Source organism: Dipodomys merriami, unplaced genomic scaffold (assembly GCF_024711535.1).
Source record: "Dipodomys merriami isolate MVZ:Mamm:240054 unplaced genomic scaffold, mDipMer1.0.p SCAF_42, whole genome shotgun sequence".
NCBI lineage: Eukaryota > Metazoa > Chordata > Mammalia > Rodentia > Heteromyidae > Dipodomys > Dipodomys merriami.
In genome coordinates this window covers 9,862,553-9,890,363 of record NW_027205826.1, presented here as the reverse complement: position 1 = coordinate 9,890,363, position 27,811 = coordinate 9,862,553, and the positions used below count along the sequence as shown (strand labels likewise).

At 51.6% G+C, this 27,811-nt stretch overlaps 1 protein-coding gene across 1 annotated transcript in view; it reads left to right on the top strand.

Annotated features, from left to right (window-relative positions):
* Sdk2 (sidekick cell adhesion molecule 2) overlaps positions 1 to 27,811 on the top strand; it is a 233,771-nt gene that overhangs the window by 97,062 nt on the left and 108,898 nt on the right. Inside the window, exon 2 of the mRNA XM_069993202.1 lies at positions 11,538 to 11,697. Within this exon, the coding sequence (XP_069849303.1) occupies positions 11,538 to 11,697 (160 nt within the window). The remainder of the gene's footprint in view (positions 1 to 11,537; positions 11,698 to 27,811) is intronic.

The following is a 27,811-nucleotide window of genomic DNA, read 5'->3' as shown; positions in this document are numbered from 1 at the left end:
CCTGGCTTTCTTGTTTTTCTCTTTTGGGGTCGGTTTTTTTTTTGGGGGGGGGCGGGGATTTGAACTAAGAGCCTGGGTGCTGGCCCTGGGCTCTTTTGTTTAAGGCTAGCGCTCTACTACTTTGAGCCACAGCTCTACTTCCAGGTTTTGAATGGTTAATTGGAGATAAGAGTCTCACAGGGACTTTTCTACCTTTGCTAGCTTCAAACTTCAATCTCCAGGTCTCAGCCTCCTGAGTAGTTAAGATTACAGGTGTGAGCCACTGGTGCCCGGCTTGCCCTGGCTTTCTTTAACCTCTGCCATCTGGCTAGAAGGCCCTCACTAGTTCACACACAGCAAAGATGAGGAGTAAGCATGACCTCCTTTTCCTGGGGCTTTGTCTGTGCCAAGTCCAAGCTTTGGTCCCTCTGGACTAGGCTCAGCTGTTATCCCACCTTCCAGGAGAAGAACATGGGTGCCATGGATGGGGGGAAGGAATCCTATCTACATGCTGTATAGGGGGTATCCTGGGAAGGGACATCGGGACCAATGACAGAGAGGATTCTGCTTTTGAACTTCTAAGGGTATGGGAGCAAGAACTAAGATCCATGGGTTCCCAGCAAAGAAGGAACAAAAAAGATTCCTTGGGGGAAGAGAATGGTATGTGTGAAGATCCTGGGGCATGGGGGCATGGTGTGCCTCGGGCAGGACTCATGCTTCCCCAGGGGCTCTGACTTCTACTATGCATTGTGTGATCTCAGTAGGGGTGCCAGGATAACGTTCTACAAACTGCATAACTTAAAACTGCTCTCACAGTTTTGTAGACTGAAAGTCTGATAGCCAAGTGTTGCAGGGCAGAGCAAGCTCTGAAGGCTTGGGGGAGAGTCCCTTTGGGCACCTCCTACCCTGTGTGGCTCCCAGCAACCCCACCTCTCCTTGGCTTGTGGATACATCACTCCAATTGCTGCCTCTGTCTTCCTCTGGCTTTCTGTTTTCCCTGCAGGTCTCTGCCCTTCTGACTCTTCTCCTCTTGTGTTAGAATTTCTGACACTGACAAATCTGTGAATCCAAGAAAGAAAACTTCAAGGGGAAGGACTGTATTTTGGTTGTATTTCAGGTTCATAGGTTCTGGTCCCTGGACACTGGTTCCACTGCTGGGGAGCTAAGGCAAGGCAGAGCAGAATAGCTGAGCTTGAAAACAGGAGCAGAACAGAGACCAGGTGCAGGGGTAGCTTCTGGGACATGCTTCTGCTGACAAACATACCCCTCCTAGCCCCCCCTCCCACCACCTCCAAACTATATATTCAAACTTTGTACATCAATGGAGTACTCCATTGGTGAAGACAGAGCCATCAACCCCCCCCCCATTTCTCCCAGAAGTCCCACCCCTCAGATAGGAGCCACGCCTTCAACCCATGATCCTTTTGGGGAACGACATTTCATGTTCCAATCCTATCACCTCTTTTCTATTTTTTGCTGGTCCTAGGACTTGAACTCAGGATCTGGGTGTTGTCCCTAAGCCTCTTTGTGCTCAAGGCTAGTGCTCTACCACTTGAGCCACAGTACCACTTCCATCTTTTACTGAGTAGTTTATTGGAGATAAGAGTCTCATGGACTTTCTTGCCTAGGCTGGCTTCAAACCATAATCCTCATATCTCAACTTCCTGAGTAGCTAGGAGTACTGGCTTGAGCCACTGGCACCCAGCCCTATCACCTCTTTTAATGGAAATGGGGGAAAATAAAGGAAGGAGTGACATTAACTAAGGAGCATTGTACTCAACCTAATTTATGGAAACTCAACCCCTTTGTACAACTACTTAATAGTAATAATAATAATAATAATAATAATAATAATAATAATAATAATAATAATAGTAAATAGGAGGAGGAGGAAGAAGAAGAGGAGGAGGAGGAAGCAGACACCCATCCCATAGGGACTACACTACTCCAGTGTGACCTAGCATTCACATATTCCAAATAAAGTCACATTCTGGGGTTCTAGGAAGGCCATGAGCTTTGGCATCACTGTTTAACCCAAGTATAGGCATCGACTAGTCTAGTCTTGGAGACTGTTTTGTCCACATTCTGTAGCTTTGGGAACTTTATTAATACCACCAGGCCATGAGGCCTTGTCATTCATTCATGGGTACTTCCTGTTTCCAGCACTGGGGCTATAGACAACCCACTTGGGTTTAGATGCTTGAGGTAATAAGATGTAAGCATCACCATTTGTGTAAGCATTGCAAATCTGGTGGGACACATTTGTCCACAAGATGTCTACAAACCCGCTTGAGGCCCCAGCTGCTTTTCCCCCAGCCCTGAGCTCGGCTCAAGACCCAACAAGCCATCCCTGCCATGACCCAGTTCTTTATTTATTTTGAGACAGGATCTCACAGTGTAGCCCAAGCTGGGCTATAAGAGCCTCCACCCAACCTCCTCCATTCCTCCTCTCTGTAACTTTTTGGCTGGTTGTACAATGGGCCCAGCTGACGAGAGACTGGGAATTGGGGTCGGGCACATGTCCCTTCTTCCCCAGCCCAGGCTCCTGCCACCCCAATTACAATTCCCCAAAGCCATGGCGAGGCACAGTTACACAGGCTTCCCTGGTGGCCAGGCACCCCCCTAATCAGATTAGATGTGTATTCAAACAAATTGATGATCCGTTCCATTAGATGCTTTTTGAACACGCTTTTCTGAGCGAGAAATTCATTCGGCGGCAGCTGCACAGGCTGCAGCATAATTGATTGTTGCACCCACCCAAGCCCCCAACTGTCAGAAGGTTCTGGCTCCTGAAGGTCACTGGCGAGGATTAGATTAAGGAAGGCGAAAGCCTTCTTTCCTGGCTAATGAAGCACTTGGCATGCAGGAAGCACAGAGCTGAGCAGACCGGGCATCTGCCAAGAGACAGGAGGGGCGGGGGTGGGGCCTCAATTAGCATCTCATCTGTGGAGCTTGAAGGGAGAAAGGAAAGGGATGGACGGCTGGGATGGGGTGCCCGAGGCCCTTGGCTGGGTAGGGCCACACAGGGCAGCAAGGTACTTGTGCAAAGAACACCTGTTAGGCCCTCTGCAACTTCCACTTGGAAAGCAGAGGCCAGCAGGGCCCTGCAGCCTCTTCCTGGCCCTCAGTCCCTGACCCTAGGTAGCTGCCAGGCCTTGTCCAGCTCCTCTACTGGATTTAGGTGGCAGGAGGACCTGTATGAGTCTCAGATCTTATGAGGCACATCCATCTACAAAGATGTTTACAGCCTTGCTGTCTCTACTACAGTCCTAAACTTGGTTCAGGACCTAACAAGCCATCTCTGCTCATGACTCAGTTCTTACTCTTAGATTTTGGTTTTGGTTTTATCATTTATTCCATTGTAAGATAGGGTCTCACTATGTAGTCCAAGCTGGGCCCTAACTGGAGATCCTCCAACCTAGGCCTCCCTAGTGCTGGGATTACAGATAAGAAGCATCATACCTGGCAAGATCCACCCTTGAGCCAGCTTGGAGTGGCCTGGGGAGTTGAATTTGGAGGGCTCCCAGGGGAAATCCTCCATTGGAGACTGAGCTCCCGGAGTGGCAGGCTGAGCAGCAGCAAATGGATAGGGGGAATCTCATCAGCCCCTGTACACACACACACACACACACACACACACACACACACACACACACACACACACACACACACACACACACACACACACACCACGAGCAGCAGCAAATGGATAGGGGGAATCTCATCAGCCCCTGTACACACACACACATACATACACACACACACACACACACACACACACACACACACACACACACACACACACACACACACACACACACCATGCGTGCATCTGATTCCTGGCAGCCTCTGGGCAGGGTTTCAGTCTGTTTCACTGAGGAGACAAGTACAGGTGAGGCTTAGCAGGTGAATTTGCACCTGACACCTGTCGAGTTGTAGTTAATTTAGGAACTGAGACTGAAGACCCAGTTCATCTTCTCCCACTCAGGGGGTGGCAAAAGGTGTTCTCCCTTCAAGATAAAGGGGTGGCCCCTGGGAATACCAGCAATTAGCAGAGCCGTTGGGTGGGGTGTCCCCAGCTTAGCCTCTTCTTCCAGGAAGCCCTCAAGACTCCACCTCCTTCATCCCCAGCCCCCTCCTCCTGGTGCTGACCAGCCCTTCCTAGTACTCCACAGGGATCCCAGGGGTCAGGGTCATCCTGAGCTAAACCACCTCTACCCTCACCCACCCACAAGTCTGGGGCTGAGGTTGTAACATTTCAAGCTGGTGTGGGAATGGGCCTAACTTATAGAATGGCTTCAGAATTCATGGTTGAGAAAGGCCACCAGCCCCCCCCACCCCAATACCCTGTCCCGAATGCCCCGCCCCTTGCCAGTTCACTCGCTACCCATGATGCCCTGGGTGAGATGGGACTGATGGGACAGCAACTGAAATATCTAGAACTCTCGATTCCACGGTGCCAGAGTTCCATCACAGAGCCTTTCTGGGCTTCGATCTTCTCGTGTGCACAATGGAGGTAGTGACCGTCCTTCCCTTGAGCAGGTCCTGTGGTCCTGAGAGAGGTAAAGAACACAGAACACTGCGTGGGTAGACACTCGGTGGGGCAGAGGTGGTAACTGAGCCCCTGCTCCCCTGACCCATGGCCCATCCTGACCAGCCTACTCCTGGGCATGCAGACTCCCAAGCCAGACGTCCTTCAAGAGGACTGTGAAGGTCAGGCCAAGGGACATAAGAGAGAAGTTCTGCAAGATCAGGTACCACCACAGCCTCCGTCCTGTTCCAGGGACACTAGGTTGGCTGGACTGTTGTTATTAGAAGTGACGTCTAGGAAAGGCCTCAGAAAGAGAAAGGAATTTGTCTGTGTTTGATGAGCCCAGAGGCCCCTCTGGAGGGCAGATGGACATCCTTTGACCACTTAGGTGCCTGGAAAGACCTTCGCCCCAACTTCCCCCATTCCAGGGGACCAGCTCCAGGGGAGGTGCAGTTCCCAGGCTGCCTGGGAAGTCCAGGGTCTGGAGGGTGAGGTGGAGGGCATCTGACCACTCTGGAGAAAGATGACATTATTCTGCAAGGGGCTGAGGGCGGGGGAGGGGGGAGCATCTAGTTGAACTTAGCTTCTGTGTGGGGTTATTTAGCCTGGAGTCTAGGGATGACAATGGGGGTATTTAGTGGGCTTATCAGGGGTGAATGGCAATCTTAGCCCCTGACCTGTTACAGGAAATTAGAAGGAAACCCTGGGCTAGACCCTTTTACTAGCCTTTCTTTCTTTCTTTTTTCTTTCTTTCTCTCTCTCTTCTTTCTTTTTTCTTTTCTTTCTCTTTTTTTCTCTCTCTGTGCTTTCTCTCTTTTTTCTCTTTCTCTCTTTTTTTCTTTTCTTTCTTTCCTTTTTTTTTGTGCTACAGCTTGAGCTTAGTGCCACTCAGTCTCATTCAGCTTTTTCTTTTTTTTTGCTCCTGACTGGCACTCTACTACTTGAGCCATGCCTCTGCTTCTGGCTTTTTGCCAGTTCATTGGAGATAAGGTTCTCCAGAGTGAGATCCTGAGATCTCAGCTTCCTGAGTAGGATTATAGGTGTGTGATTCTACAGGTGTGAGGCTCCAGCCAATGTCTGGCTGAAGGCAGATCTTAGTTCAAGGGACTGGGCTCTTCCGGTCAGGGACAGCCCCTCCCCTCCCCCCAGTCATGTAGCACCTCTGAATCATACACAGGGGCCTTTGTCCTCAGCAGGGCTACTCCATGCCAGCCAGCCCTGCACACACACTTACATGGGAGCATACAGATGCATATCTAATTACAAATAAGCAATTGATGCTGAGTGTGGTGGCCCACACCTGTAATCCCAATACACTTGAGAGGCCAAGGTTAGAGGATTGCAGATTCAGAGGTAAGTGGGGCTACAGAAGACTTTGTCTCCAAACAACGAAAGCAAGTAATCCAAGCAGCTCATGTATGTGTTCTACAGAGCAAAATGTATGTCTGCGGTCCTCATGATAAAAGTGCCACAACATCAATAGCTAACCACCCCTGCCACCCAGCTCTCCCCAGACCACCCCTTTCCCAGGAAAAGCCTGTCATCCACATCAAGTCCATATTTACACCTGAAGGGAAAAAACAATCTTAGACCAGAGCCATCACAGATTCTGCATCTTGCATGCACAGATTCACAGTGGTTGCCAATGTGTATCTAGAGGTCGCCAGCACAGAGACTTCTGCCATTGGAGGTGCAGCTGTCGGGGGAACAGGGAGGAAATGATATCCTGAGTCTTCGCTTGCTTCCCTCTTATCACCAATGGTGTATGGTGTAGCTCTGCGTGCACGCCTGAGTCGTCTGTCATTTTCTCTGAGCGTTTCCTATCCTTTGTCCATTCTTTTCTATTGCACTGGCCATCTTTCTTTCTTAGTGATTTGCAGGAACTTTGTTTTTTAACAGCAAGAAAATGTAAAGCCAGGCACTGCTAAGTGGATCCCATCTGTAATTCTAGCTACTCAAGACGCTGAGATCCAAGGCTCATGCCTGGTTCCAATCCAGGCCTGGAAGGAAAGTTTGTGAAACTCTTATCTCCAGGACACCACAACGAACAACAACAACAAAAGATGGAAGTAGAGGTGTGGCTCAAGTGGTACAGCACCAACCTGGAGTGAAAAAGCTAAGGGGCAGTATCCAAGCCCCGAGTTCAAGCCCTAGTACTGGCACAAAGATAGGAGGGAGAGAGCAAGGGAACAAGAGAAGGAAGGAGGAAGGAAGGAAGGAAGGAAAGATGGAAGGAAGGAAGGAAAGGAGGAAAGAAGGAAAGAGGAAGGGAGGGGAGGGGAAAGAGGGAAGAAGGGAGGGAGGGAAGAAGAGAGGGAGGGCAGAAATGAGCTCTTTATCCATGTAGTTATTCATCTCACTCCTTTCATGTGTATGGGTTTACTTTTGTCTGTGCAGAATCTTCATCTAGCTGAAGGCTTCGATCTGTCTTGTCTCGCGAGCGTCTGTAGCTCAGAAAGTATTTGGTAGGCTCTCCTTGCCAGCATTGTGTATTTTTAAACTTCTGTGATTCCCCCCCCCAGTTCTTTTAGAATTTCATTTTCATGTTTAAAACATCGATCCCTCTAGCATTTATTTTGAGATGAAGTGTGATGATGAGATTCAAGTGGTTTTTTTTTTTTTTTTAATTCCCAAATGGCTTCTCTGGGTTGTTCCAAAACCATGTGTTGAATAATTGATCTTTTCCCCCCACTGATTTGAAATTCTACTTTCATCATCTATTAAAAAAATCTCCATATACATTTGGATCCATTTGTAGACTCGGAGACCCATTTCTTCTTTGGTGTATTCATGAAGACCACACCTTTTAAATGATGGCAGCTTTACAGTATACTCCAGTGTCTGCGCATATCTCTTCCCACTGACCATTCCTTCTCAGACTTTTCTTGGTTGTTCTTTTATGGTTGCTGTTTTGTGCAGACTTTAGAATCACTTATTCTAATGAAGAAATCCTAGGTGTGGGGAAGGGTGGAGATGTGAAATGAAGAAATGTGGAAGAAATGGTACCTTCAGTGTTGACGCCATCTCTCCACATTTCTCCATTTGGTTATCTGTCTAGAGGGTGAAGGTGGCTAGCAAGGCTGCTGGGTACATGCAGTGGCATAGGTTGTGTGCACTGTGCCATCCTGGGAGGAAGGCTGAGAAGAGCAGCCGCCCCCACCCACGGGACAGCATCTCCCCTCCAGGCCGTGTGGCAATCTACACAGAGTCCTGCAGTAAGCACAGCCCCTCCTAGGCATATGCCGGCCTCAGTTCTAAGCACTTGAGGTCCATTCATTTACTTCGTCCTCATGGCAAACACACTCCCAGTTTGCAGAGAAGGAAACTGAGGAGCAGAGATTGCATAACTCTCCCGAGCCCTGTGATTCCTACCTTCGTGTGTATTCACAACCAGCAATCAGACGCATGTGCCCATGTGTGTGCATGCACACACACACACACACACACGAACATGCAGCCACAGATGTGCCCACACTCACACTGATATTCCCAGATACACGTGTGGACACAGTGTATCCCTGCACACATGTGAGCAACACACACACACATCACACGAGCTCACATCTTCCCAGCTCCCCACCCCACCCCGAGCCATCCTTCCTCAGATGAGCGTGGGCCCAAGAGGACATGGGCTGTTGGACACATGGCTACTGTGCCACCCAGGATCCCCAGAGCTGGGGCCTCGTGGGAAGGGTGCCCTCCCCATATGGGCTCTAAGAGAGGATTTTCATTCCAGGCTGGAGGAAGAGAGGGGAGGGATGGGGAGCACTGAGGGCATGAGCTGGGACCCAGCAGGTGCTCAAGGTAGGTTTGCCCTTCCTCTCCCTTCTCTTCTCCAGAGTCTTCATCTCCAGCAACCCGGACATCAGCACATGCAAGCACACGTCATTCCTCCAGGCTGCCAGGGTCCCATTTAGACCTGAGGAACAAACTAGCAAAGGCAGACCTGGAAGCTAATTGCCCATGAGCAGATTGACAGTGGCCAGGGGTGCCGGGGTACAGAGCACGTGCACACACACACACACACACACACACACACACACAAAACACACACACACACACACACACACACACACACACACAGAGTTCTGATTTTGAGTCAGCCCCCACATCCAGGCAGGGATTTAATCTCCGGGGGTTGGGAATGTTATTGTTTTAAAACAAACGAGGGATGACATCCGCGAACAGAGGGTTTTTAAAAAACGCAATTCAAAGGGCTCTTGAAAGCTTGCTGGCGAGTATGAATGCGCCTTTGAAGCGAGAATGTGCCCATTTGTTAAGCCGAGAGCCGAGCTGGCTGCCGGGAGGACACAGGTCGCTTTTCTTGGCAAACTGCCCCAATGGTGAAGCCTCCCTAGTCTCAATTGGAGGTGGCCCGGGACCCCCAGACACACAAGCATCTCTGGGAGGGATGCAGGATGACCACCTCCAGCTAGCTGGCGGTCATTCCTCGGAAAGCGATCGCTCTTCAGTAGCTCTTTGGTTCTTCGTGACGGCTCATCAAAGCTTTGGAAAGATGCGCCCGCAAGCAAGCAGTGTGAAGCTCATAATGAAGACATCTTTGGCCAGATAGACCCTGGAAGAGCAGTCAGGAGCCCCTGGCCTGCATTGGCTTTCTGAGCCATCCACAGGCTTGCTTTCTCTTGTAGCCCCATAGCAAGGGGAGCTGACAGGGGCGGGGGCTTCAAGGAAGAGCCTCCCAAACCTTTGCAAGTTATGCTTTCTGAAAGATCGTGCGCCTAGGCCTAGGGATAGGGTACAAGGCTTAGAGATGCTATGTTGTAAAACCCCAAAACATATTGCAATTGTGTATGCGTCAGTGTGTGTGCCTGTGTGAGTGTGTACTGGTAATAGGGCTTGAACCCCGGGCCTTGTGCTCTTGCCTGGCTCTTTTGCTCAAGGCTGGCACTCTACCACTTGAGCCAGACCTCCACTTCTGCCTTTTTGTTGGTTCATCCCAGATATGTCACAGACTTTTCTGCCCAAGCTGGCTTTGAACCACAATCCTCAGAACTCAGCCTCCTGAGTAGCTAAGATCACAGACATGAGCCACTAACACATGGTTCACTGTGATTTCTGCCAGTTATTAATTCCTTCTTGACTGATCCTGACTGTGGGTGCCCCGTGCTGGCTAGAACTGTGTGTGAGAGGAGGATCCAAGTCCTGGGGCTCGGCCTGGGGTGCAGAGAGGCCCCCACCCTGTGCAGCCCCTTCCTCTGCTTGCTTTTGTTTGCTCCCTTTCTTTGGTTGAAGAAGAATGTGTAGTCAGCCAGGTGCCTGTGGCTCACGCCTGTAATCCTAGCTACCCAGGAGTCTGAGATCTGAGGATCACAGTTCAAAGCCAGCCCGGTCAGGAAAGTCCATGAGCCTCTTATCTCCAATGACCCACTCAGAAAACCAGAAGTGGTGCTGTGGCTCAAGTGGTAGAGCACTCACCTTGAGCTGAAGAGCTCAGGGACAGCGCCCAGGCCCAGAGTTCAAGCCCCATGACCAACAAAACAAAACAAAAAGAATGCAGGGTAGCTCTGGGCTCTGGGCTCACAGGGGAAGCAACCTGAGGTTGCTTGGGGCATCAGCCAATGCCAGGATGATCTCTGCCAGGGTGTTGAAAGAACCTCATGCTGGATAGATGCCCCAGGGCCAGCACAAGGCCAGCTTCGCACCATTGCTTTCTCTTTGGCCCTGATGGCAGCTAGTTCCCTTCTGTGTTCATGGATGGGGCACTTGCCCACCTTACCAGCTGGGCAGCAGTGGGGGTGGGATGTGAGCACATGCACGCACACACCTCTAGATGTTTCTAGGCTCCCTCACTGGCGTGGAAGTCAGACACGTGGGCCTGCCCTGCGGGGCCAGCAGCTTCCCGAGTGGCTCTGAGCACGTGGGATCCATAGAAGGCGGTGGACGTGGCCATGCCTGGGCTGGACCCCTGGCCTGCCATTGAGCTACGTGTGGCGGGTCCTCAGGACACGTGGCGGGTCCTCAGGACACAGTATTCATTGCCTGGTGCTTTCTGGGACTTCCTGGGGTTCCGCGGACACACTAACTCTGAATCTCGGCTCTTGCCTTGTGGCCATCCTCTCCTCCCATGCTTGGTCGGGCAGGCCTGAGCAAGGGGCCGGCAAGGCTCTGCCTCTCTCTGTAGCTGATCTTCCGGCTTCCGTGTGTCCTTTCTAAAATGTGGGTCCTAAGCCCTGGAGTCATGGGGTGGCTAAGTGGGCATGCATTAGCACCCCTGAACAATGGGCTCCACATACACTTCAGCCTCTGTTCATGTTACTGCCTTCTGGCTCTTTCCCCCAGGCCCCACACACACACCCCTAAGAGTCAGGGGTTTCAGGACAGGCTTGGACCTCTTTCCCTCCTCTTCCCCTTCCCCTATCTTTCCCTCAACCCCCTTGCCTACTTCCGCTTCTACCCTCTTTCTCACTGGCCAGAGGGACAAAAAGGCTCCCTTCCATCGGAAGCTACTAGCCTGAGCAGTCAGTCTATGACAGGGGAGGGATTGTGTCTCTGTCAAGACAGCCATGGGGCTCTGTGGGGCTGAGCCAGGCCAGAGAGGCATGGGCCACCCTACAGAGATGCATAACCCCAAACCCCTCTCCTCTGGCCCAGGCAGCAGGCTTTCTCTCCCCAGGAAGCTGTCCAGGCATGAACAGGGTGGCTGAGGCAGGTTCACAACAAAGGCTGGAAGTGTGCCATGGAGGAATGCTAATGCCATCTGCCCTAGAAGCCTCCCCCACCCCTGGGGAGCGAGACAGGAACCTGCCATCCTGGCAGTTAACTTCCACCTACCTTCTTGAGTTTCTGGGGAAATCCATCCTGCCTTTGGCTGAGGTTGGGGGGTGGGGAGGGGTTTCAGGGAGCTGCCCCATCTCTCCATGCCCTGTAGTCAGACAGGCTCAAGTTCAAGTCCTTCTGAGGTTCGCAGCCTGGGGCTAGGGGAGCTCAGCCTGCCTTGGGAGCAGAGTGGGCCAACACACGTAGCAGAGCGAGGGCTAACGTGGTTCTGTACCTTTGTTTCCCGCAGATGACGTGGCCCCCTACTTCAAGACGGAGCCCGTGCGGACGCAGGTGCACCTGGAGGGCAACCGTCTGGTGCTCACGTGCATGGCCGAGGGCAGCTGGCCCCTGGAGTTCAAGTGGCTCCACAACAACAGGGAGCTGACCAAGTTCTCCCTGGAGTACAGGCAAGCCCCACCCCGCTCTGTCCTCCTGGTGCCCGGGACAATGCCCCTGTCCAAAGGGGAATGGGAGGGGAGGGGCTCTGTGCCTTGGTGTGGAGTGGTGGCTTGACAGAAGGCTCCCAAACCAGGGCCTGCCCTGCCCTACTGAGCCCAGCAGAGAGCTGGATGATGGACTAGGGTACTTCCCACACAAAAGTGGGAAGACAGGCTAAGACCATGTTGTATTAGAGGATCACTACCAGCAGTGAGCTATGAAGGGCCAGAGCCCTCTATGGGAGGGGTTTGACTCCATTGGGGAAGCAGACTTGGGGAGCTGTTGGGGTGGGGTGGTAAGGCGAGAGACAGCTTCCATTTGGGGGACAGTTCAGGTGGATCATGCAAGTGGTTCACCCAGAATGCACCACTCTCTACATATGCCCAGGTTCCCAAACATTAGGTCCCCCTGGGCCTCTCTCCCCTGTTTCTCCCCGGGACAGGGCTAAGTTGGGAGGAATAGGGAAGAACAGAGTCTAATCAAGGGCAGGCAGCTAGCTACCTCCCCAGCCCCAACACACACATACACACACACACACACACACACACACACACACACACACACACACACACACATACACACACACACACACACACACACACACACACACACATACAGCTCCCTGGCCACCGGCCCACTGCTTTCCAGGCTCTACAGAATAGGACACTCTGTGTCTTCCAGCCTTATCCTCCCATCTCTGCCTTTTTTATTATTATTATTGGCTCCCAGGCCTGTGGCTGGTGATTAATCCCCAGGCCTGATGTGCATAATCGGTTTTGTTGAGAAACAAGATTGTCTTGCCCCGGGGATGTTGATACAAATCTATGGCCAGGGACAGGAATGCAAATGAGAGGAAGGGGTTTAATTGCTTGAGGAGCTGCTCTTTCCAGAGAAGAACAGCTTCCTTTGTAGCTGGGAGGCCGGGAGTTCAGCAGGACCCCATCCCCCAGATCCCTTTCTGCCCAGTCTCTTGCACTGGATTTGCTGGTGTCACCTGGCAATTAGCCTGGGAAGGAGAGCTGGAAAGGTCAAAGCAGGAAGAACAGCCAGAGACCCGGGCCAGGAAGCAAGCGATGTGGGCCTCCATCTCCCAAGAATCCAGAGGGGCCTCCCTGAGCAGTCCCTACACGATCTGTCTGTTGGAGGCCCACTTTTCAGTTGGGGCAGCGGGCAGTGTCTAAAGTGCTCGTGTATTCTCTTGAGTAGTAGGCATGGCGGAGTGGGCACCAAGGTCTTGCAGGTGGCATGCTAGGCGTGTGCAATGGGGGGCCACAGCCTGCCCTTGGCTTGTGGGAAGGAGCTAGAGAAAGACCCTGGAGGAGCAGAGTCCACTCTGGATCTGGTTCAGAGCCTCTGCCGTGGTATTCTGCACAGCTGGGAGTCCAGAGTGGGCACTGCACAGAAGCAGCTAAAGAACCAGTCTCACTCACCCCTGGGATGGGCCACCTTTGAAATACTCAACTTCTGTCCTTGATGGTACCCAGGTGGCAGCTGGATCCAGCTGTTCATGAAGCCCATGATGATGACAATGATAACAATGAAAACAATGATAACAATTGTCTGTGTATCAGGCACTGGTGGCTCACACCTATAATCCCAGCTCAGGGGGCTGAGAGCTGAAGGATTGTGGTTTGAAAGCAGCCTGGGTAGAAAAATCTGTGACCCTGCATTTCTAATTAGGCAGCAAAAAGCTAGGCTGGAGTCATGGCACAAGTGCTAGAGCTTCCAGCCATGAAGAAGAAAGTTAAATGAGAGTATGAAGCCTTGAGTTCAAGCCCTGATCCTGGGTGGGGAGAGGGATGAGGAGAAGAATTTAATAGATGGTCAACATTGGCATGTAAGCCAGGTATTAGTGGCCCATGCCTATAATCCTAGCTACTAAGGAAGCTGATACCTAAAGATCATGGTTCAAAGCTAGCCCAGGCAAGAAAATCAATGAGAGTCTTATCTCTGGCAAAAGTCCAGAAGTGGAGATGTGACTCAAGTGGTAGAGCATCAGCCTTGCATGAAAAAGCTAAAGGAGTGTCCAGGCCTTGAGTTTAAAGCTCAGGAGACACACACACATACACACACACACACACACACATACACACACACACACACACACACACACACACACACACACACACACACACACACACACACACACACACCTCAAACTCTGATTATATCATGGACTGCTATGAGTAGGCCCAGTTCACTTCCCCATTTTACAGATGATCGGACTGAAGTTGAGAGAAGTTAAAGAATTCCCCCCCAAGTTCAGATTGTGGAGCTAGGCTTCTAATGTAAGTCGTCCGACTCCAGAGCTGGAATTCTTTTCCACCCCCTATGCTGCTGCTACTGGAGGAAGGATTGCTACAATTGCTTCCTTAATGTTTATCCTTAGCAATCTTTCTGCTAACTGTGCTCTGCAAATTCTACAAAACAAAGCAGTGGGAGAATGCAAATATACCATTTTATAGCTGTGTTGGGTGGAAGTCATTCAGGGGAAATAAATGCGCTTCCACTTGGGGAACTCATCCCTTTGCCTTGTCACTACAGGAGCAGCGCTGCCTTGGCATGGGGCAATGAGATGCTTGAACACAGGTTGGTCAGGAAAAACTCACAGTGCCCACAAAGCCAGGACTGCACTCTTCAGCGTGACCCCCAGGACTCGGCGGTCTGCTCTTGATGCTGCCATCTTCCTTACCTGACTCTCCAGCTAGCGTAGTACAAACTGTCCTGGACTTCAGGATACTTTTCCAATTATCTCCTCTTCTCTCCTCTGCCTTGGTAGCTCTGCCCAATCTGTCTCCAGCTGGAATATCACCCCCTTTTTTGGAATCTTCTCTGTCCTATAGGGTTCAGCCCAAATGCCTTCTCTTTCAGAAAGCGTTTCATGCTGGGCACCAGCTCACGCCTGTCATCCTAGCTACACAGGAGGCTGAGATCTGAGGATCCCAGTTGGAACCCAACCCAGACAGGAAGGCCCATGAAACTTTTATCTCCAATTAACTACCAAAAAGCTGGAAGGGGAGCTGTGGCTCAAGTAGTAAAGTGCCAGTCTTGAGTGAAAAAAACTAAGGGTGTGCACATACATACACAAATGCATACATGCACACACACACACACACACACACACACACACAGAGAAAGCTTTTCCTGATTGTACACCTGTGTTGTCCCAGTATCTCCCTCACCTCTGCTCTCTCTATTCTTCTGCACACACAGATTTCTCTCTCTTCTGACTGTCCATGACACCTCCCATTACACCCTGCCTTCTAACCACTTACAGCATACAATGAAAATCAACCACCAGAACTGAGGTCAGAACCTCCAGTTCCAGATACTCTACCTTATATCCTAGAACTTGACACTGCCAGGCCCTCTTCCCTCTAGGCTGTTCAGCTGTGTCCACCTCTAAGTTTAGACTTCAGTGACCCTGAGAAGATAGGGAAATCAGGCTAAAATCTGCCTGATTTCCAAGTAGACATTTCACTTAGGAAGTCTCAGGGAAGAATTCTGATTGGTTCAGCTCAGATCATTCTTGACCAATCACAGCGGACAGTGGCATGAGTATCACCACAATTGGCAGAGTCTGGGGCTGGGAGGATGGCTCAGTGGTAGAGCGCTTGCCTTGCATGCCTGAGACCCTGGGTTCGATTCCCCAGCACCACATATGCAAAAAAAGAAAAAAGCCAGAAGTGGCGCTGTAGCTCAAGTGGTAGAGCGCTAGCCTTGAGCTGAAGAGCTGAGGGACAGTGCCAGGCCCAGAGTTCAGGCCCCACGACTGGACCCAAAAAAAAAAAAAACAATTGGCAGAGTCTGCAACATATGGCCACTCCAGGGCACAGTCCTTCCCTATTCTCCAGCCACCTGGCAGGGAGGAGGAGGAGGGCTGTGAGCAAAGGAGGAAAAGGGTGGTGGACAGGTAGGAGCCACCTGTGTCCACGATGCCATCCTTGTCCCCAGGGAAGACCTGGCACACAGCAGATGCTTGAAAATTGTTAAATCTCTTTTTTTAAAAATGGTAAATATAGTACTGGAAATATGTGTGTACATTTTACCATTCACTAATTGTTGATATGGCACTCTTTCTCTCCTGTGCTATTTCTGCTAAACTACTTTAGAATTTCTTATAGAAACCTATCACATCCGAACAAGGCACTCTACTACAGAACCACAACAGCTAGAAATTTAACACAGATGCCATTCTGCTACCCAATCAATACACAGTCCATATTCAAATTTGTCCACTTTCACTTAAGGAGATTATATTGTTGTTTGATACAAGAGCTCATCAAAGACCACACATTGCCTTTAATTTGCATGACAGTTTGTAATCCTTCCTTATCTTCTCCCCCCCCAACCAGTTTTACAAATATCCCTCAGTGTGAATTTGTTCAGTTAGATCCTCGAGCTTCAATTCATATTAAATCTTTTGGCAAATGTGTGGCAGAGATGGGTGTACCGGATACACCAGGTGCTAGAAGGCACCTGCCATCAGTTTGCCCCATTAGAGGTACTGATTGGTTTGACCACTTGGTCGAGGTGATGTCTACCAGATCTCTCCCTCAGCCAGGTGGGCAGGCATTGCTTTCCCTTGTAATCTGTGAGCCACCTATGAAGTGCTTATGCAGCCCCCCATGGGCAAGACTTACCTGAATCAATTCTTACTTTTTTTGGGGGGGGGGAGGGGTTGTCTTTGTCGTAAGGTGATGATCAGTGTTCTTTTCCCTATCACTAGGATTCCTTTGCAAACATCTTTGTCTTCGTATCCCCTTAAAATTATTTAACATCAATGTGAACTTATAGGTTATACTGCTTTTTGAATACACAACTGACATGTGTATAGAATTTGTTTTTTCACTCAGTGTTTTTAATCCATCCATCCATATCATTACTGATTTCAGTGAAACCCAAATTTAACCAATAGAGCCTCTTCAAGCTAAATTGCACATATGTGATCTGTCCTCATTCAATTTTGAACACTTCCTTGTTTGGGGCCCAGAGCATGTTCCAGATTTCCCTTTGAAATCAGTGCTACCGGAAGTGGCACCCCGTCAGTGGAGCTGGCCTGCCTGACGTCTTGTGGCTCTCTGACTACTGCTTGATTCCGAGTTGTTTCTCGTCTTTCACAAACCCTGGCATCAAGTCAGGTGATAATGTCCAATTCTCAGGCAGAGAAATGGCTAAATTTACTCCACACATTGCAAGAAAATAAGATTAGATGTGCTGCCATAAATTTAACTATGTCTCCTACCCTGATTCTCCAAAGGAAGGAGATTTATATTCATGGACAATTTCTAAGTCTTGATTCCTGGCAGGATTTGCAACTAAATGCGTGTGAGTGTGAGAGGTGTGTAAATGTGTGTGTATGATGTGCGTCAAAGAGACAGATATGTGCACACATATGTACCTAAGAGACGCACGTGTGTGTCAGAGAGAGGTGTGTGTCTGTGTATGTGTGTATGACCATTACACAAAAGCAATCTTCAGTATCTGAAGTTCAGTCGTGCTAGATGCATCTTTGAGTGGTTTTGTCACTGTGTGAACAACACACAGTGTGCTCGGTTTTTGGTCGCTCACACGACGTGACCTTTCAATGCAATACAGAGCCGTGGTGAGCATAAGACATATGCATTTGTGCCTGGCCTACTCCATGCTGCTTACCATGAGTGTTTTATACCCTGTCACTCGAAGGGGTGACAGGGAAATCATGACGAAAGTTGAGTGAAGTAGATGGACAAACCTGTTACCATTGTTGATTCTCCAAATATCACATGCTGGCCAGTGACCACGCGTGCTGTATCCCTGTATGACAGGCAGGCGTAGGTCTGTTCACGCCGACACGGGAGCAATGTAGTGAGCTGTGATGTGACGGTGGCTGTGTTGTCACTGTGCATTGGGAATTTTTCAGCTCCGTTATAATCTTATGGAACTACCATTGTGGATGTGGCACGTCATTAACCAAAATGTTAGGAGTCACATGACTCGGGGAGGGGCAGTTACCCAGGCATGGCTAGAAGAAGCCTGAGTACAATCAGACCCTTACAGCTCTGTCACCCTGGGCCACAGCCCTCAGAATGGGGCCCAGTGATGCTGACCACTGAGGCTCATTGGTGAGAACCACCTGCGATCCTCAGGCAAGCCCCATCACGGCATGACAGATATAAAATAAGTGGTATCCAAGGAGTCTGTGTCAGTAGTCATGGGCCGAATCAGTTAGTCTCACCACCAGGACCTGTGGTATAGTTGTATCGGTCTCCTCTGTGTTCACATTGTACTCTGCACCCATGTCCTACACTCACTACTGTGGTCCTGAAAACTCTTTTGTTTGTTTGTTATGGTGGCCCAGGGCTTGAACTCAAGGCCTGAGCACTGCCCCTGCCATTTTTTTTTGTTTGTTTTTGGCTGAAAGCTAGCACTCTACTACTATGAGCCACAGCTCCACTTCCAGCTTTTTTAGTACTTAGAGATAACTAGCTCATGGTCTTTCATGAGTAGCTAGGATTACAGGCATGCGCCACCAGAGCCCAGCCTGGGTACTTTTCGTTGTGGTGGTTGTTGTTTTAAGAATTGGCAGGTACTGTGAGACACCTGTGGGAGACAAATCAGATGGCAGGAGCCCAGGATGCACCTCGGGTACAGAGCCAAAGCTGACTCTCTCATTATGAGATCCTTTTCTCACGTGAGTGGAGCGCTCCCAGGATGAGCCTGCCCAATTACCTACTCTTCCTTCCCACACCAGAAGAGGTGCTCAGCAACACAGAGTGACCAGTGAGGGACGTGCCGAGGGCAATGGGAAGGACCTGGACAGACAGGCAGGGTCTTGTGCGTCTGTTAGCATGTCTCACAAACACCAGCCACGGTTACGTGCCTGCCTATCTGTGCATGGCACTGTGGGCCTCTCAGTGTACGCTGTTGATTGCACAGGACAGCGACTCACAAAAAGCCACCTGCAGGGAGAGAGACCAGCTTCTCATTGGCTGAGGTCTGTGCAGTCAACAACCAGCAAAATATGCCCCACCTGGCTCAAAGTCCAGACCTCTGAGCTTAAAGAAACCAGGAGTGGCAAGAGATAATGGCCCCTTGCTCCTCCAACAGGGGTCGGTTTGGGGCAGGAAGTGAGGACAGTGAAGAGCAGCCTGGCAGAGGCAGAGTTGGGGAGACCCAAGGCAAGGCATGTGGACAGGTGGACAGTTGGGACTATGGACCTCATCGTTCACACAGTCAGTGCAGCCTGGTGACCACACATCACCTGTCACATGACCACATGTCACATGCTCACAATGCAGCAGAACACAACAGCCAGGCCCTTACCTCGTAAGGGTGCTGCTAGTGACACCAGCATGGGTTGGATGAGCGCTATCAAGAAAAAGTAGATGTCAAGAAAGTTCCATAGGTGGGGCTCCAGTGGCTCACACCTGTTATCCTAGCTACTCAGGAGGCTGAGATCTGAGGATCACGGTTCAAAGCCAGCCCAGGCAGGAAAATTCATAAGACTCTTATCTCCAATAAACCAACAGAAACCAGAAATGGAGCTGTAGCTCAAGTGGTAGAGCACTAGCCTTGAGCTAAAGCGCTCGGGGACAGCGTCCAGGCCCAGAATTCAAGCCCCATGACCGACAAAAAAAAAAAGAAAAGAAAAGAAAAAGAAAAAATGAAAAGAAAAGTTCCACAGGGGACATCCAGACCAGAGCACTGACTGGCTCTGGAGTGAGCCAAGGAAACCTCATGGACAGACACACTGGGGCCAGAGGAGTGGGAAGGAGCCAGCGTGGCCGAGGAGCTAGAGAGGGCAAGAAAGGGAAGTAGTTGAATGGGAGAAATGGGGCCTGTGGGTTATCTCAAGGAATTTGTTATCTGCCAAAATCTGTACGGAATCCTTGAATTGTCCTTTCCAAGAGAAGAAAAAAAAATGAGAAAGATTACTTTCTTACTTTCTTTTTGGGCCAGGGAGGGGGGTGGGGGGGGGAGCTATTAAGGGACTTAGAGCCTTGCACTTGTAATTGGTACTCTTCCACTTGAGTCTCCCTGCCAGCCCCTTTACATGCTGGTTGTTGTTTTTTTTTTCAAGATGGGGGTGTACCTTGATACCCAGGCTGCCCTGGAGTGTGATCCTCCTATTTCTGCTTCCCCATGCAGCTGAGTTGTCAGGTGCCTGGATGTACACTTTGAAAAGGTTCTCTGGGACAGCCAAGCTTCCCTTCCACGGTCCAGTATGGCCAATGCTAGACTAGTCCCCATCCTGTCTCTGACCCGCTTGCCCTTGAGCAAATGACTTAATCCCTGCCTCCCTGGCCTGGTTTATCCTAGAAGATCAGATGCACAGAAGTGTGTCTGGTCATCGATGGCTGTGAATGGAAAAGAGCAGTCTGGAAGCCCCCCTGGAAATAACTGTGGGCCCCGCCCTCGTTGCTTCTCCCATGGGACCACTGTACCCCACCCCCTCCTCCTTCCCTGGCCTCATTCCCACTGTCCTGGGAAACCCTGACCTCTTCCTTGGCAGCCAGATTCCCCTGTCTGCCGCCAGCCTCCTGGAGAGTTGCTCCGGTTCCACAGGCCATGTGTGTGGACATCTTGTCTGAAAATTGAAGGCTGAAGTGCAGGAATTAGTTATGATGGACATAAATTGAATTTTAATAGAGATGTACATGGCACCGAGCCAGTGTGCTCAGGCTCAGGGAAGGTAGTAATTAAAAGTTAACGAGTTTAGAAATGTTGTAACCCACAGGGAGGATGGGAGAGGTGGGCCGGGAGGAGCAGGAGGAGGAGGAGCCGCGGGAAGAGGCGGAGGCCCCAGCCCGGCTCACTGTCCTTCCCCTGACCCTGAGGCTGGCTCTGAGATCCCTGTCTTCATGCGTGGGCCCAGCCTCCCACAACAGGGGTGGTGGCACCGTTCTGAGGGCCTTCAGCCCACAGCCCTTGGGGCCGTGCACCAGCCACTCAGTGCTGTTGGCACTGGAGGTGGGCGGGCTCTTTGTCATCCGGGCGGGCTCTGCTCAGGAGCTGTTCTGTAGCGGTCCTGACTGTTAGCCACGGGATGCCCATAGAGCACACGTGGCACCCCACAGTGCCTCCAGACCCTGCAGATGTACACTGGGGACATCACCCTGCGTTCAAAAGCCAACATCCTACAGACAGGCACCCGTGTCCGCAAGCCTTTCCCAGCTGGATCCAGAACTGCCCTTCCTGACAGGGGTCCTGCCATGCTGGGCCTAGCTTGGCCCCATCTGGTCTGGCACAGAAGGGGGGAAACACAGTGCTGGCTGCCTCTCTGGTCCCCCCGCGGGACTCTCTTTAGGCCCTTCCCAGTTTGTATCACCACCAAAGCAGCTGCCACTTCCTGTCCCACAGGTGGCCCGTGTCAGTGACCCATCAGTGTGAGATGGACGGGGCAGTGTTCATCCCCCTCTCCCAGCTCCTGACGTATAAACTGTCCACCCAGGCCACCTTAGGGAGTGTCCAAGGCACCCATGGGAGAGGTTATGGGCTGTGACCAACAGTCCCAGTTACCTTTGACATCATTAACATGGCTTCTAGAAACATCTGGAAACATCTCCTGGTGAGCCCCAAACTCCAGCCTGTCCTAGCCTCCCTCCTCGATGTGGGGGGTCCAGGCCGGTGTCAGTGTCTGCCGTAAGGGACAGGAAGAACCACAGGAGAGGTGCATGCATGGGAGAGAGAGAGGAGGGAGGACAGGGAGGACATCTGAGGGCCAGGGCCTAGGGGGCGGGGCAAGAGGCCCAGCTGGCTCTTTGTGACACCCCCCCCCCATGGACGTTGTAATGATTATGTCAATTAAAACTAATAAGTTCACAGAGTACAAGGAAAGGCGGAAAAAGAAGCCAGAGCCTCTGAAACCTTAGCTGGCTCCGTTTCCATGGCAACCTCTTTCCTCACCCTCTCCTTAATAGGTCTTGGCTTGGGAGGAAATGTGGGGGGGGGGGTAGGGGAGCCTCCACTCTGAGGAAGCTGGGAGTAGATAGGGGTGTCTTCTCCTGGGATCCTAGCCTAAGGAAGAGGGGTGCTGGGGGGTGGGAGAGTGTGGCCACCAATCACCTTAAGCTGTAGGCCTAGTGCCGTCTTGAAGTTGGGACAGCAAGGCTCATGGAGAAATGACTACCAGGGAATGGGGCTAGAGCTAATGGCAGCAATGGGACTGGGCATATGTCCTCGGTCACCACCAGGCACTGCTTGGGCCTTACCAGGGTGCCCAGCTGGGCGCCTGGGGACCTGGGGCCATGCCTGCCCCTGCATCCGATCAAGCCCCTCCCCGTGGATGTCCGCTGAGGCCTCTTCCCTCCGTGTCCCCTGTGTTCACTGGATGGCGAAGGATGGAACCGGAGGACATTTCCAGAAAGCAGTGGACAGAGGTGGAGGGAGGAGCTGCCGTATCCCAGACATGGTGCCCAGGCACCCTGGATGTCCCTCCCTGCCCTCTGTGGGGTCCCCAGCTGCAGCACTGCCCAGCTACCCGGTGTGTCCTCAGTGCCCTCACACGGCAGATGCAAAAACCCACAGCACCAGCTTGTCTTCCTATTTAAAGACACAGACTCGCCAGGCACCAGTGGGCTTGCACCTGTAATCCTAAAGAGGCTGAGATCTAAGGATCACAGTTCAAAGCCGGCCTGGGCAGGAAAGTCAGTGAGACTCTTAGCTTCAATTAACCAGCAAAAAGCCAGAAGTGGAGCTACAGCGCAAATGTCAGAAAACCAGCCTTGAGTAAAAAAGCTAAGGGCCAGCTCCCCCAAGAAAACCACAGGAACTGAGGCCTAGAGAGGCAGGGACAGGTCCAGAGTCACACTGCAAGTGAGGGTGGAGTGAGGGACATGGATCTCCCCGCCTGCTGCTCTGCCGGGAACAGTCTGGAAAGCACAGATGTGCATACCCACCACTCCCTCTCTCCCTCTCTTTCCCTCACCCCAGTTCCCAGTGGACGATGCATTTCCAGGGCCAGTCCAGGCAGCCTTGGGGACCCAGACTCCCCAGAGTTGTGGTGCAGAACATGCAAATGAAGCTCTGTCTGCTGCCTTTCATGAACCGCTCCAGAGAAAAGCTCTTCCCTGATGAACTCGGGCTATTTATTTCCACCACGAGGAAATTTAACATGCAAATTAGGAAAGGTTTGATCATTCATCACCTGAAATTGACAGATTGGATTTGGCCTCAATCCCTGGTAACCATAGCACACGGATGGGCGTAGGGCATTAGAGGTCCACAGGGAGGAAGGGGGGGTGGGCTCCCTCCAAGCACATATGCTTCTTATCATGGGCCGCTTCAAGGCACAGAAATGAGTTGATCTTTGTTTCTTCTTGAACAGCTGGGTCAGAGAGCCCAGCTGCCCCCGGGGTCTCCCCCTCCCACCCCTGCCCAGCTCTTCCAGGACACAGAAACTAATCAGACCTTGACTCTGCTCTAGGTCCCAGCAGGCAATTGGCCTCAACAGGTGCCAAGGGAGTTCATCTTGACCCCTGCTTCCTGGAGCGGCCTTCGTACACACACACACACACACACACACACACACACACACACACACACACACACACACACACACACACACACACACACACACACACACACACACACACACACACACACACACACACACACACACACACACACACACACACACACACACACACACACACACACACCTCCCCACCAGCACCCCTGAGAGCCTGCCCTAGGGCTTATTTGTGGGGTTTCTCCCAGGTCCCTACCCATCTTCTTTATCTCCGGAGAGAGGCCCTACATTTCTGCTTTCTAGCTTGGGTAAGCCGGGCTTCCTGCAGTGCTGTAGTGCTGAATTTTCCCACCCAGGGTGGTGGGGGGCTCTTGAGTGTATACTTGGGGTGAGGCAGGGGACACAGAGGGATTATGGTGCCAGCTGGCAGTCCGCTACAGTGGGCCAGGAGGTGCCAGGGCATTCTCCAGGTTGGCTTGAGTAGAAGGGCTGAAGCCCCAGAGGCATGGGGAGGGAGAGGCTATTCACACTGCAATCAGCCCCCAGCAAACTTGACACAGGCCAGGAGGACAGCCCGTGAGACGCCATGAAGACTCTAGGCCCCTAGAGATCATATGTTCCCACGTGTACCCCCTGAGGCTGGCCAAGGCTGGGCAGTAAGGGATACCGACCACACGATGTGACAAGAGTTGGAAAATCCTGGGGCTGCCGCCTCTTCCTCTCCCCACCCTAGCTCACGCCTGGCCCCGGCAGGTGTCCAGCGACCTCAGCATTCACCTTTTCCAGATGGCCGCCCCTCATGGGTCTCCAGAGCCTCATTAATGCAGTTCTGGTCTGGTTCCCCCCTGAGGAGCCTCTGAAGTCCCCTGCACAGGGTGACTTTGGAGAGTGAATGGCAGTAGCAGGTGGTGCTGGATGAAGATCAGGGCATCAGAGGGAGGGGGCGGGGCCACCAACGCCACAGGCAGCTACCCAGGTCTGCACATGTTCAGAGGACCAAGGGAGGAGTCTGAGTAGGACCAGGGCACAAACAGCCACCTGGGTCAGGCTGTACCTCAGGCTGCCTGTAGGGCAAGCGTTTGCCTGGCAGCTCAGGCCTCCTGCTCAGCCTCAGGGTCTTGGGGAGGGACAAAGGGCACTGGTCCTTGCTCCCAGGACAGAAGAAGAAGTGAATGAGAGCGGCACTGTGGTAACCATGGCAACTCACCTGAGTGTGACAGCACTTGTCTCCTAGCCAAGAGCACAAAATCTGGGACATTCGGCTGGGGGCTTTTTGTCACCTGCTGGCTGTGTGATCTCAAGCAAGTTGCTTAATATCTCTGTGCCCTGGTTGCCTCATCTTTTCCATCTGCCAAATTTAGACACAATGCTAGCCTTGTAGAGTGACCAGAAGGAATACATGCATTATGGCAGGCCAAGGCTGCGGACAGTGCTGGCCCACAAGTCACACAGCGAATAAAATACTGAATTGCAAACCTTGGCTCTGCACTGCATTGGCAGAGCTGCACTGTAGACAGAGTCTACACAGCAACGTGGGTATTGGCTGCGGCCCCATGGTGGGTGCTGTCAGGCCCAGGGAGTGATCGGCCAGCCCAGGCTTGCTGGACACCCACTGGGTATCAGACCAAGTGTCAGGATGCATCAGTGTGGAAAGGCTAGGGGTATATGTGGGGGTTCCCAGATACTCAACGGGGTGCAAAGGTGGGAATGGGGAGGGGGGAGAGACAGCCCAATTCACCTACATGGCTATAACAGGTCAGCTGATGAACTCATCAAAACCAAGACAGTGTAGCTGGTTCTCCACATACCCCACCCTCCATCTAGACTCTGCTGGAGTTTAAGATGGCCTTAGGGGCAGGGGGGAATGAATCTTGAGGATTTTTCTGCCCAGGCTGATCTTAAACCTCAATCCTCAGATCTGGCCTTCCTGAGTAGCAAGGGTTAGAGGTGTGAGCCACTGGTGACTGGTGGATCCTTTTTTTGTTGTTTTGAGTAGCTCACAGAACTCAAGGAAGCACTTGGGTTTGACTATCTGTGGTGGAGGGTATAGAGGACACATGGAGAGACGTGAAGGGGGAAAGTGGGGTCACCACCCTCCAGAACCTTCCATGCATTCAGCTCTCAGGAAGCTCTTCTAGTCCTGGCCTTTTGGTTTTTGATGGAGAATGTGTTGCTTACATGAGACTGAAGCGTGGGCTATGGAGTAATGTTAAAACTGGGCATAAAGATGCAGTTCCACATCTGTAGATTAAATGGGGAGAGCCAGCCAGGCCTGGACGGCTCGGTACCTCCCTCTCAGGCATACAGCAGAGTCCCCAGTGGAATGGGAGGAGAAATCAGAGCTTCCATGATCTGCGCAAGGGAAGAAATCCTAATGAGAAAGGCGTGATGAAGCAGGATCTGAGGGCAGCCATGATCTAATTATCATTACGTCATGGTGATCCCGTGACTACTTCTGGAGACTTAGCCATGGCTAGCTTGGCTCAGTAGTGACCTGCATCAGGTCTTCCTGGGACAAAGAGTAAACATGGCACCATACACCCTTGGCCGGCAGCAGGACTGCCCGGTACCCCAGGGGGGCCTGTGCCCAGCTCCCCTCCACCTGCCAGGCAGCCTCCAGGAGGTGGTACTCCTTCTCCAGGTTTTCAGCCATCATGAATCCCCTACAGGAGACTGGAGAGTAGGGCTGGGCCGGACAGGTAGCTCAGGCCAGCTGGGCAGAGCTGGGCAGGGTTCATGCCAGCACAGCTACTATGGTGCCCACCTGGTAAGGCTTCCAGTGTGTGCCCTCCCCCCTCCCCACTTGGCATGAACTAACCATGGTTCTTGGTGATCATGCCTTTGCATGATACAGGAGTTGCACCCCCTTCACAACTGCCCAGAGAAGACAAGAAACCTGCCCTTGGTCACCCAGCCGGCCAGTTCACAGAGTAGAAATGCAAGGCCTGTGCTTGCCGGCCTGCTCTGGGTCTGTTTAAAAACACAGAAAATTGCGGGGTGCTGGTAGTTCACACCTAGCCCGCACCTGAATCCTCGCTACTTGAGGGGCTAAGATCTGAAGGTAGTGGCTCTAAGCCAGCCCAGCAGGCTATAGAGCTGTGACTCAGTTGCTAAAGCACTACTAGTCTTAAGCCAAAGGAAAAAGCTAAGCAAGAGTACATGGTCTTGAGTTCAAGCCCCAGTACCAGCAACCAAAAAACAATGGTTAAAAACACCCAGGGTCCTCCTCCTTCTAACTCAAGCCCTTTCTACCTCCTTTCCATTTTCTCTGTGGCCCAGGACCTTGCCCTCCATCAGCCACCACCCTCTCCCCAGCCAGCCCAGCCGCCCAGGCTATTGGGCTCCGTGCAGTCATTGGACACCTGTCTACTTTGCCCCGCCCCTTGGCACCATCTCACACAGTCCCCATCCATCATCTCTCACCTGGTCTATGGCAAAGACTGAATTAGCCCCCACCTTGCCCTTGACTGACTCCATCGACTCCCTTCCTGCATAGAGAGCCTCACAGCAGCACAGTTCACAGACATGGCCGATCTGGGCCAGGCCCTTTTCTGAAAGGTTCTCTTGGAGCCTGTTGGTGACCCAGCTAGTACAAGGGCACTGTGGACAAGGTGAGCGGTGGCTATGTGCCAATAAAACTTTATTGGGGGAGGAAGGGGAGGAGATTTGAATGTCATGCAATTTTCACCTATCACAAAATACTCTTTGGTTCCATTCCAAAGAGTTTACCATATAAACACGAATGTGTTGGTGTGCTTATGGTAAAAAGGCTGTGGGCTGTAGAGTTGGGGTGTGGGCGCTAGTTGACTAATCCTTGCCTAATACTTTTTTTCATATGTGTATGTGCTGGGACTGGGGCTTGAGCTCCACCTAGGTGTTGGCCCTTAGCTTTTTCCACTCAAGGCTGGTACTCATATCACTTGAACCATAGCTGCAGCTCTAGTTTTGTGGGGATTTTTGTGTGTTTGTTTGTTTGTTGTTGGATAATTGGAGACAGGAGTCTCACAGACTTTTCTTCGAACCACGATCCTCAGATCTCAGCCTCCTGAGTAGGCAGGATTACAGTGTGAGTCATTAACACTAATAAAGTCCTGTCTTTGGTCATATAGAGCAGTTAATTGAGCCGGGCGTCGGTGGCTCACACCTGATTGACACACGGACATCCTTCTCATTGACCACAGGGCCTGGGGATCAATCCGAGCATCTAGGATCACCCCTGGGGAGGCCTCTGAAGCAGCTATGCAAAGGGTCATCATATAAGCTCAGAGCACCATCTGTAGGTGGAACTTCCATGCTACCTGCTTGTAGTCCCACAGAGCTTCAGAGATGGGCAGATTTGAGGGTCCCAAGGAATGCTGAGGACCAGAGCCCTGTGGATTTCTGAGTGGAGAAGCAGCCACACAGGAGCACTGTAAGCCCAGAGTGTCCTTCCTGGGTCTCGGAAATGATGTGGCATCGTTCCTGTGCTATCCTTCCTATAACCCAAGGCTGTTGCTTACAGTCTTCAGAACATAGATAATATCCATCAATGTCCCTAACTCCATCACCCCTCAGCATTGCCAGATAGCTTTTCTTGCCAGGCTTGCCCCTCAACCTGTAGTAAACCCAGCTGGTTAGGTTCCTGTGACTGC